Source organism: Oncorhynchus kisutch, linkage group LG21, assembly GCF_002021735.2.
Source record: "Oncorhynchus kisutch isolate 150728-3 linkage group LG21, Okis_V2, whole genome shotgun sequence".
NCBI classification, from domain to species: Eukaryota; Metazoa; Chordata; class Actinopteri; order Salmoniformes; family Salmonidae; genus Oncorhynchus; species Oncorhynchus kisutch.
In genome coordinates this window covers 22,842,369-22,854,331 of record NC_034194.2, presented here as the reverse complement: position 1 = coordinate 22,854,331, position 11,963 = coordinate 22,842,369, and the positions used below count along the sequence as shown (strand labels likewise).

Here is an 11,963-nt window from a genome sequence, read left to right as displayed (position 1 = left end):
CATTTGCGCTCAACTTGCGGCCAGGGACGAATTAATGCAGGCGTTTACCGGGGCTGAAGCCACTGGGCCTAGGCCAGTGTGAAGAAAAAATAATCACAGAAGGAAATGTGTACTGTGTATATATAATACTGTTAGGTTCTAATTTCGCAGAGTAAAAACTCAATGGACATTATGAAAGCTGAACCAAGTTTATTCTTCCCAGAGGATCAATACAGCTGCATTAGACAAACACATTTTCACACAAGCACTGATATTTAACCCTTCCTCCTAGGCTGAGTCTCCTCCTACACATCTTTACAAGCACTGATATTTAACCCTTCCTCATAGGCTGAGTCTCCTCCTACACATCTGTACAAACATTGTTCTTTACTGCTAGGCAGGACACTAGTGATACGGGCCATAAACTTTTATTTCTCCCTTAACTTCTTGGTGACACGGGGGCAGTATTGAGTAGCTTGGATGAATAACGTGCCCAGAGTAAACTGCCTGCTACTCTGTCCCAGATGCTAATATATGCATATTATTAGTAGTATTGGATAGAAAACACTGATGTTTCTAAAACTGTTTGAATGATGTCCGTGAGTATAACAAAACTCATATGGCAGGCAAAAACCTGAGACAAATCCAACCAGGAAGTGGGAAATCTGAGGTTTGTAGTTTCATTTAAGTGATTGCCTATCCAATATGCTGTGTCTATGGGGCCAGGTTGCACTTCCCAAGGCTTCCAGCAGATGTCAACAGTCTTTAGAAAGTTGCTTGAGGCTTCTATTGTGAAAGAGTGTCATATAAGAGCTGTTTCAACAAATGGACTAGGCTGAGGCCAATCAGTTGTTTACTGCGCGGTCACGCCGTTCCTTCTTTTTCCTCTGTAATGAATACGCTATTGTCCGGTTGGAATATTATTGAAGATTTATTATAAAAAGACCCTAAGGATTGATTGTAAACATTGTTTGACATGTTTCTACAAACTGTAATGAAACTCTCTTGACTTTTCGTCTGGATTTTGCACTCGCACATTGTGCCTTTTTGGAATAGGGAACAAAACAGGTATTTGGACATAAATATGGACGTAATCGAACAAAACTAACATTTCTTGTGGGAGTCCTGGGAGTGCATTCCGACGAAGATCAGCAAAGGTAAGTGAAGATTTATAATGCTATTTATGACTTTTGTTGACTCCGCAATTTGGTGGGTAACTATGACTTTTGTGGCTGAACGCTGTTCTCAGATTATTGAATATTGTGCTTTTGCCGTAAAGCTTTTCTAGAAATCTGACACAGCGGTTGCATTAAGAACAAGTTTATATTTAAGTCTATGTAAAACATATTTTTCATCAAAGTTTATGATGAGTATTTATGTTATTTGCTGTGGCGCTCTGCAATTTCTCTGGATGTTTTGGAGGCATTTCTGAACATGGCGCCAATGTAAACTGAGGTTTTTGGATATAAATATGAACTTGATCGAACAAAACATGCATGTATTGTGTAACATTGAGTCCTGGGAGTGTCATCTGATGAAGATCGTCAAAGGTTAGTGATTAATTTGATCTATATTTCTGCTTTTTGTGACACCTCTCTTTGGTTGGAAAATGGCTGAATGCTTTCTGTGACTAGTTTCTGACCTAACATAATGATATGTTCTGCTTTCGCCGAAAAGCCTTTTTGAAATTGGACACTGGTTGGATTAACGAGAAGTATATCTTTAAAATGGTGTAAAATACTTGTATGGTTGAGGAATTTTAATTGAGACTTCTGTTTTGAATTTGGCCGCCTGCAATTTCATTGGCTTTTGGCGAGGTGGGACGCTAGCGTCCCGAATGATCCCAGAGAGGTTAAGGTGACCCTGACCTGACCTCAACCCCCCCTCAATCACTAATCCATGGCTCTCTCCTCTTATCAATGCCTGCCACGTGTAATCGCTCCCCTACACATTCCAACCTTAATTGCACGCACTATATACCTTCCTCCTATAACCATTAACTTCTGGTATAGACCCTCTAAACCTCAGCACTCCATCAGTGACATGCACAAGTATATTTTCATATTCTCAGAACCCAAAAATATGTAGTGTTGTTGGTCGCAAATGGACAATGACCCCAAAACATACTTCTAAAGTTGTGGCAAAATGGCTTAAAGACAACAAAGTCAAGATATTGGAGTGGCCATCACAAAGCCCTGACCTCAATCCCATAGACAATGTGTGGGCAGAACTGAAAAAGCGTGTGCAAGAAAGTAGGCCTACAAACCTGACTCAGTTACACCAGCTCTGTCAGGAGGAATGTGCCAAAATTCGCCCAACTTATTGTTGGAAGCTCGTGGAAGACTACCCAAAATGTTTGACCCAAGTGAAACAATTTAAAGGCAATGCTACCAAATACTAATTGAGTGTATGTAAACTTCTGACCCACTGGGAATGTGATGAAAGAAATAAAAGCTGAAATCATTCCACTATTATTCTGACATTTCACATTCTTAAAATAAAGTGGTGATCCTAACTGACCTAAAACAGGGATTTTTTTACTAGGATTAAATGTCAGGAATTGTGAAAAACTGAGTTAAATGTATGTAATCTTCTGACTTCAACTGTATCAAAGATAGTTTGTGCTACACATTGGAGAACCCCTTCCGTATCAGCTGGATGACATACTGGTATTTGTATATAGCCAACAGAATGAGCTACACAACCTAGACCCCTTACAGTAACTGATCGCTTTTATAATTGATACTCCTCCAGACAAAAGATGTCACACCACATGCCCTGCAGAAGACCGAAGTCACATCACAAACCCCTCCAGATGTCAGAAGTCACTCTACAACCCTTCCGGATGTTAGATTTCACACCACATCCGCTCCAAACATCAGAGTTCATTCCACAACCCCTCCGGACATTGAAGTTCATACCACAATAATATGATAATGTGTTGGATGCTGCAAGAGAAGTGCTGTCACAAACACTCTAGAGGAAAAAGGATAAGCCGGCACCTAGAAAACTTTTGAAGTTACTGCAGGCATCCCCACAAAATCAGGCAGAGATTCAGAATTTCCGATATTTCCAGCTATATATCAGAGGGTTGGACTAGATTGGACTCAGGAAGATAATGAGATTCATGACGGGTGCTGATGTAATGTGTCAGAGGTAAAAGTCCACCACTGAGGATGGTCTGTTGAGACCCCTTGGGTTGTGCCGTGGTGGAGAACTTTGTGGGCTATACTCGGCCTTGTCTCAGGATGTTAAGTTGGTGGTTGAAGATATCCCTCTAGTGGTGTGGGGGCTGTGCTTTGGCAAAGTGGGTGGGGTTATATCCTTCCTGTTTGGCCCTGTCCGGGGGTGTCCTTGGATGGGGCCACAGTGTCTCCTGACCCCTCCTGTCTCAGCCTCCAGTATTTATGCTGCAGTAGTTTGTGTCAGGGGGCTAGGGTCAGTTTGTTATCTGGAGTACTTCTCCTGTCCTATTCGGTGTCCTGTGTGAATCTAAGTGTGTATTCTCTAATTCTCTCCTCCTCTCTTTCTTTCTCTCTCTCGGAGGACCTGAGCCCTAGGACCATGCCCCAGGACTACCTGACATGATGACTCCTTGCTGTCCCCAGTCCACCTGGCCGTGCTGCTGCTCCAGTTTCAACTGTTCTGCCTTATTATTATTGGACCATGCTGGTCATTTATGAACATTTGAACATCTTGGCCATGTTCTGTTATAATCTCCACCCGGCACAGCCAGAAGAGGACTGGCCACCCCACATAGCCTGGTTCCTCTCTAGGTTTCTTCCTAGGTTTTGGCCTTTCTAGGGAGTTTTTCCTAGCCACCGTGCTTCTACACCTGCATTGCTTGCTGTTTGGGGTTTTAGGCTGGGTTTCTGTACAGCACTTTGAGATATCAGCTGATGTACGAAGGGCTATATAAATAAATACATTTGATTTGAGACGCCATGTCACACACACTATAGTGCTTGTCCTGCAGCACCAGCCCCACCACAGCTTAGCCACCCGATGCAGCCCCCATGAGAGGAGTCAGACCTGTCTAAAAAGAGAGGACATATGGGTCAGTGACATACTGCAACACACAGACACCACACTGTCTAACACCAAACCTCATTTCTGATGTCTTTGACTCTAGCCCAGATAACATGACCTGCCAAGTTCAGCTGATGGTGGCTGCTCTCAACTTGGAGCGGTGCTCCATGTTGGCAGTCCAGGGTCAGTGCTGCGTTGCGCTTGGTCTCGATGGGAGTGTGGATGTCTGAGCCCATGTCCAGCAGCAGCTTGACCACAAGGACGTGACCATTCATGGCAGCCAGCATCAGCAGAGAGCTACCTAATGTACTTCTAGTCCTGACAGGAAACAAACACACAGTGAGAGAGGAACAGACAGGGAGAGGTGGAAACATGTGGACAGAGATGATATTACACACAGTTCAAAGTGGGAAAAATCTTTGACTGACAGGGATGGTTGTGTGTTTCAGAGGTTGATAAACTGTCGTATCTGGAGTTGATTTCAGCACCAGCATTCATGAGGATCTTGATATTGATGCAGCCCCCTGAGGCGGCCAGGCTGAGAGGAGTAATCTGAAATGCTACACTGCTCCTTGTTGGGCCCCACGCAGCAGCAACAGTTTTGTCACCTGGAAGGAATGGACCACAGGTTATAATTGGGTAATTTCCACTAGTGTTTTATCAAAAAGGTAACAGTTAACTAATGTAATGTTCAGGGAAGAATGTGTTTTAGTGAATCCCAACACCTCTTGTCTTCCTACAGAGCAGGCCAGGGAGAGAGGTGTGTTTTTGATTCTCTCAGACTGGGCTTCGATGTCCTCTCCTTTATCCAGTAGGATCTCCACCACGGCAATGTGATCCGCTGTAGCAGTCAGGATTAGAGGAGTGAAAGCAGGGGACAGAGAGATTACTCTCCAACACCTACATACACAGACTCCCACTTCTACACAGAAACTATACATTTCCCAGAAAAAATGTACATATAAATATAAGAATCTAGCTAGGTGGTGTGACGTAGATGTCCAGAGGGGGAGGGGGCAGTGAATTGATGGGCATCTGTGCCTGGGTATGGGCGAGGTTGTAGTGTTCAATATAGACACTCTACTGCTCACTGCTACTGTAACAGAGGGAGAGAGAACAATTAATAAAAGAGCGTTCAACCTATAACTAAATCAAATTAGATTTAGTTTAGAAGCAGTTAGGAATTATGTTGAATGTATTGAAACCATGTTCAGCATTAAGGAAAAGGATGGGGGACAGAACACTCACCTTACTACTTGTTATTAGAAGAAGAAAGAAAGTGAAGAACCAGCTTCTACAGTAACTGCTCACATAACTGCCATGATGTCTACCAGCGTGTCAGTGACGGTCTGTGTGGGGAAGGCCACTATGAGTCTGTCAGGGGCCTGAGTGAGAAGGCCCGGGTCCCAGGCCTGTCAACTATTGTCCCAACATCTACTGCTGGCTCACCATCAGCCTCTGTAGGGCAGGGCAAGTGATGTTGGGGTAGTCTGCTGTACTAAAGTCTAGAATGCTGAGTGGCCAAGGTAAGAAGCTGGTCTACAGAGGTAGGTGGCTGCCCCGGGTCACCCTTCAAGCCTTCGGCCTTCATGCACTCTTTGGTGAACTTCTTCTTGAGGATCTTCTTCTTCTGCAGCTCAGCCTTCTCTATGGCTGAGATACTTTTGGCTGAACTCATTCAGTTTGCTCTCTGTCTCTTCCACAATGCACTCCAGTGGCTGGTACAAGTAGAAGAGGGGCAGCAGATCTGTGTCTGGACTGTCTGCAGCAAGTGGGATACCCTGGAAGGGGCTCAGCCTCTGCTTGAAGCCGTCTGAGACAGCTAGACAAGACAACACAACCAGTTAGCTACAAGGTTGTACCATACAATATTACAGCAATCATTATAATGCTTTGATGCCTTGAGCACTCAACTATTGTCTAGTTGTCTTCTTGGTCAGGGAATTAACAAAGTTAGACCTGTATTTACTATTGGACTGACATTTTGTGAATTAATTTTTTTTTTTTCACCTTTATTTAACCAGGTAGGCAATTTGAGAACAAGTTCTCATTCACAATTGCGACCTGGCCAAGATAAAGCAAAGCAGTTCGACACATACAACAACACAGAGTTACACATGGTGTAAAATAAACATACAGTCAATAATACAGTAGAAAAATAAGTCTATATACAATGTCAGCAAATGAGGTGAGATAAGAGAGGTAAAGGCAACAAGAAAAAAAGGCCATGGTGGCGAAGTAAATACAATATAGCAAGTAAAAGACTGGAATGGTAGATTTGCAGTGGAAGAATGTGCAAGGTAGAGAGAAATAATGGGGTGCATAGGAGCAAAATAAATACAGTAGGGGGAGAGGTAGATGTTTGGGCTACATTATAGATGGGCTATGTACCGGTGCATTAATCTGTGAGCTGCTCTGACAGCTGGTGCTTAAAGCTAGTGAGGGAGATAAGTGTTTCCAGTTTCAGAGATTTTTGTAGTTCGTTCCAGTCATTGGCAGCAGTGAACTGGAAGGAGAGGCGGCCAAAGGAAGAATTGGTTTTGGGGGTGACCAGAGAGATATACCTGCTGGAGCGCGTGCTCCAGGTGGGTGATGACAGATGGAGGTGTTGTGATGTTGGAGGGTACTCTGTCTGTCTCTTGTGGGGGCACTACCATGGCCAGGGTTTGGAATGGAAGTTGTGGAGCCTGTTTGGGTTAGGGCAGATATTACAAAAGTATTTGGTATCAACTTATAAAAATGTGATGTTAATACAAATACATATCTCTAGTAGTACAGTAGTTGTTTGTTTATTGGTAAACCAGCAGTCCCTACCTGAGGTGTCATGGGAGGGGGATGAGAGCTGAGATGCAGTAGGTTTGGCACAGGGACCATAAGGATGGGGTAGTCAAGGAGGTAGGACACCACGATGGTGTGACCATCCTTAGTTCCTCTTCGCTCTCCTTTCCTTCCTTCTCCTACTCGTCGCTGCTTCCGATTCTAAGATCTTGCTCATGTCTATCTTCCAACTGTCAGGGACCACCTTGATTTTGAGAAAATAACATCCAACCCGGGGATTAGCCAGATCAATTGTATCTCAATTCAGTTAAATAAGACATTTGAGTTCTCCATAAGAATGCCCATTCAGTTCCTGAACTAAGTGGAATTGTGAGTGTAGAGCTCCCTTAGTGAGCCATCCTTCTCTTTCCTTGATGAGAACTCGGGCTTAGAGACGCTGTCCATGTTCACTTCCACTTTTGCCACTGTGTGACAAAAAAAAACAACACACAAAAATATCTAAAGGCATGTGCATTCAGCAAAACATTTGACCAATTGTGAGAAGACTGTATTAGTAAAAAAACATGCATATTTACATTTCCCTTGGCTATAACATGTATGACAGGGCAAAAACCAAAACATATATAATATTTGTAAAATAAACCCGATGGGCCCTGGTAAAACAATTATGTAATATAAAGGGAATGTGGTGCCATTCAGGAAGCACACCCACATTGTGTGAACAACTCGTGCAAAAAATAAGACTGTATTGACATGAACTGTGTTTCGCAGAGATGAGGCCAGGCCAAAAGGTTAGAGGTCTCACCAGGTCAGCGCCCGTTGGCTCCGGAGTACAAGAACACAGGTGTAAATTCCACCCCGAGTGTTGTGTCTGTGTGTGATCTGGATAAAAAATAAACAACTTGAGGAACTGTTGGTTTTGGTGATAGCCAAGTGAATTTCCATAATGTATGAAGCGAGGATGAGCCAATCTCAAATAGAGGTTGGTAGAGTTTGGTTTGGGAGAACCAAACAGAGAGGCTGTCCAGTTAGGAGAGTTTCTGCTCACCTGCAGCCAGCAGGTATTTGACTAGCTCCAAGTGTCCCTCTGTGAGAAGTGTTGAGCAGCCCAGCTTGAAGTTGGCCCCACAGGGCCGTCTCCTGGATCCCCTCTTGAGTGTTGATGTTGGTACCTGCAGACAACAGACTAGTATTCTTAGTAAAAAAGGTGCTATCTAGAACCTAAAAGGGTTATTTGGTTGTTCCCATAGGAGAACCCTTTGAATTAGAGTTCGACCGATTTAATCGGAATGGCTGATTAATTAGGGCCGATTTCAAGTTTTCATAACAATCGGAAATCTGTATTTTTGGGCTCCGATTTGCCTATTTTTTAAATGTATTTATTTGAACCTTTATTTAACTAGGCAAGTCAGTTATTAAAGAACACATTCTTATTTTCAATGACGGCCTAGGAACGGTGGGTTTACTGCCTCGTTCAGGGGCAGAACGACAGGTTTTCATATTGTCAGCTCGGGGGATCCAATCTTGCAACCTTACAGTTAACTAGTCCAATGCATTAACGACCTGCCTCTCCCTAATTGCACTCCACAAGGAGACTGCCGGTTATGCGAATGCAGTAAGCCAAGGTAAGTTGCTAGCTAGCATAAAACAATCAATCATAATCACTAGTTAACTACACATGGATGATGATATTACTAGATATTATCTAGCGTGTCCTGCGTTGCATATAATCTGACTGAGCATACAAGCATACAAGTATCTAAGTATCTGACTGAGCGGTGGTAAGCAGAAGCAGGCACGTAAACATTCATTCAAACAGCACCTTCGTGCGTTTTGCCAGCAGCTCTTCGTTGTGCGTCAAGCATTGCGCTGTTTATGACTTCAAGCCTAATAACTCCCGAGATGAGGCTGGTTTAACCAAAGTGAAATGGCTAGCTAGTTAGCTCGCGCTAATAGCATTTCAAACGTCACTCGCTCTGAGCCTTCTAGTAGTTGTTCCCCTTGCTCTGCATGGGTAATGCTGCTTTGATGGTGGCCGTTGTCGATGTGTTGCTGGTTCGAGCCCAGGGAGGAGCGAGGAGAGGGACGGAAGCTATACTGTTACACTGGCAATACTAAAGTGCCTATAAGAACATCCAAATGAAATACAAATGGTATAGAGGGAAATAGTCCTATAATTTCTATAATAACTACAACTGAAAACTTCTTACCTGGGAATATTGAAGACTCATGTTAAAAGGAACCACCAGCTTTCATATGTTCTCATGTTCTTAGCAAGGAACTGAAACATTAGCTTTCTTACATAGCACATATTGCACTTTTATTTCGCCAACACTTTGTTTTTGCATTATTTAAACCAAATTGAACATGTTTCATTATTTACTTGAGGTTAAATTGATTTTATTGATGTATTATATTAAGTTAAAATAAGTGTTCATTCAGTATTGTTGTAATTGTCATTATTACAAACAAATAAATAAATCGGCCGATTTAATCGGTATCAGCTTTTTTGGTCCGCCAATAATCGGCGTTGAAAAATCATAATCGGTTGACCTCTACTTTGAATATCCTTTTTTGGTTCCATGTAGAACCCTTTCCACAGAGGGTTTTACATGGAATGCAAAAGGGTTCTACTTGGAACTCTTTCAGAATCCTTTTTTCTAAGAGTGTACAGAGGAAGAATTGAAGATGGCTTGGCTGGAAACACACTAAAGGGCTACTAATTTATTCACACTGTTGGCTATTGAAAAATGATTTCAATTTGTTTTGGAACAGCCAGCTTGTTCCTATTGCATCAACTCAGTAAGATAATGAGCTTAAAACTGAATATAATCACTTGATAATTTTGTTTTCAAAAGAGGGGTTTCGTATTTTGCCTCAACAATGAGCTTGGGCGGTCAATATGATTGTGAAATCTCTAAACAGAATAACTAGTTTAATTTAAACCCAGAGAGAGAGAGAGAGCCCATACCTTGTGCCAAAAATAGCGCCACCATGTCCTCTTGCCCCTCTCATGCAGCCTCTATGAGTGGGGTGTATCCCTCATTATTGACCTCCTCCAGGTTGGCGCCCCTCTCAATCAGCAGGGCAGCCACCTCGGTCTGTCCCCTTCAGCGTCAGGATAACAGAGTTAATCTCTAGTCCTCTGTGTTACAGATGAGCTAGCATGTAAACCCGTAAGAACAAATACAATTCGATAGCTTCATTGGGAGTAGTGGGTAGAGGCAGATTTGTTCTCTGCCATTGCAAGGCATGAAATGTCAAAAACAGTCTCATGACAATGGTATGGATCTCTGAAAACATTCCTCTCTACAAGCCTGTATTTGTTGTTGAGAGAGTCCTTTCAGGTGATCCCTGGCCCCATACAGCTGTGGAAGGCTGTACATAAGCAGTGGACAGCCATGCGGAGCTACCGCGTATCTGCAGGGGCGGATTCTGTGAGTGCTCGAGGTGAACAACATGCTTCCTATAAGATAAAAAACAAGTAGAATAATTTTGTTAGTCACAATATTTCATTAAATGTACATTTCCTGCCTTAGTTACGGGTAAACTGTGATGGTTAGTTGTGAACTCAACCTATAATTTTGACATGAGTATAGCTCTGCAGATACTAGAATCTGAAGAATCTCAAATATAAAATATATTTTGATTTGTTTAACACTTTTTTGGTTACTACATGATTCCCTGTGTTATTTCATAGTTTTGATGTCTTCACTATTATTCTACAATGTAGAAAATAGTAAAAATAAAGAAATGCCCTGGAATGAGTAGGTGTGTCCAAACTTTTGACTGGTTCAGTTATTCTTCATTGCCTTGCCAAACAATAGTAATGTTATGTGGTACTACAACATGTTGTAATTAGTAAGCTAGGTTTCGTCCCCTTGCCTGCAATTGTCAACTCGTCAGACGTCTTTATACGTCATCAGAACTTAATTTGAGGGCTGAGGGGAGACGCTGTGTCTTTTAGGTGTTTGGAATGCAGCCCGTATTTTGGCTAAGGTAATACGACATCCGGGAATTTTTGGCATACTAACTATATACATACTGTGACCAATAAGCATACTAAATACTCAATGTACGTTAGTATGAGTATACGAACACAGATCTCGTTTTTCCCCCCGAGTTCCAAGTTTTCTTGAAAGCGCAACTGTATACACTACAGTATCACCATGATATATGGGAGCTATACAAAGCAGACGGACCGTTAGAGCTACTACGTCAACATATCCACAGATTTGTATAACTAAACCAAGATAGACCACATCCTTTCGTTTCCAATGCGAACAAATGTGTCATAGTGTGCAGAACAAGTAAGGAGGTGGGCAGAGTCAAGCACGAGCTAGCAAGATCATATTTGCCTGTTCGAGCATTCATCTCCATATTTCCGTGAATTCGCATTTTCACTCCTGAACGTGATTTTTTAAATATTTTGGCAACTGGCAAAGTCTACAAAACTCTGTCCACTCTGTTAACAGATTTTAGTTTTGGGAACAGAAAACTGTATTGAGATCAAATGTTTCATCGATGAGAAAATTAGCAGAATTTCGTCCAAAATCTATCTTCTCCCACTGCTGGCCACTGGGCTTCTTCTCAATACTAAATTTGGTAGTGAACAGAAACGCCAAGCGGATGCTTCACATTTATACATCAGGTAAAATATATATATCATTGTTCTATCTGACATACCTGTTACGGAAGCGGTAAATCGAAAACGGCTGCCATCAGGAAATAGATCTCGGGAACCGGACCGGCTAAATGGAGAACAGCGCAGGGGACACTGTACAACAACGCCACGATGATACACAAAGTAATTTATCCAGCGACATGGAAGACATCTGCGTGTTCTGTATGATTGCTGAAAACCAAGACAAGGACACAGAAATTGTTAAACAGGTAATAATATATCGTGGGGATGGGCTCGTACGCAATCATTTCGCGGTCAAGTCAGGGTTCGGGTCTAAAAGCACTGTTTCGGCTGCTGCTACAGTTTTGCTTCGGTACTGTAGTTATCTGACGCAATTTCCATAAACGTCCACATAGAGATGTGAAAGTTCTTAATACGACACACTAGATATCTTTGTGCACAAAACATTAATTTAATTCTTCAAATAAAAACGTTATCACACATAGCCGAAGATAATAACAATTTATATTTTATATACATCCAACAGAGTACT

General features: G+C 42.4%; 1 protein-coding gene and 1 long non-coding RNA gene across 5 annotated transcripts in view; one reads left to right on the top strand and one right to left on the bottom strand.

The window, feature by feature from the left end:
- Positions 1-174: 174 nt before the first annotated feature.
- On the bottom strand, positions 175-11,783 carry LOC109866666 (uncharacterized). Of its 4 annotated transcripts, none has more exons than XR_002251715.2 (10): positions 11,473-11,783; positions 9,758-10,252; positions 7,835-7,958; positions 7,592-7,668; positions 6,823-7,250; positions 6,573-6,695; positions 5,257-5,830; positions 4,734-5,104; positions 4,437-4,616; positions 175-4,326 (listed from the first exon to the last, which is right to left on the bottom strand). It is a non-coding gene; the product is annotated as an uncharacterized LOC109866666 (long non-coding RNA). The 4 variants fall into 4 exon arrangements; XR_002251714.2 differs by having other exon boundaries at positions 4,734-5,101; positions 11,473-11,782; XR_002251716.2 differs by having other exon boundaries at positions 3,821-4,320; positions 4,734-5,101.
- Positions 11,500-11,963, top strand: part of LOC109866665 (histidine triad nucleotide-binding protein 3) — a 26,249-nt gene continuing 25,785 nt past the window's right edge. The window contains exon 1 of the mRNA XM_031800561.1: positions 11,500-11,679. Coding sequence (XP_031656421.1) covers positions 11,542-11,679 — 138 coding nt within the window. The 5' untranslated portion in view covers positions 11,500-11,541. The remainder of the gene's footprint in view (positions 11,680-11,963) is intronic.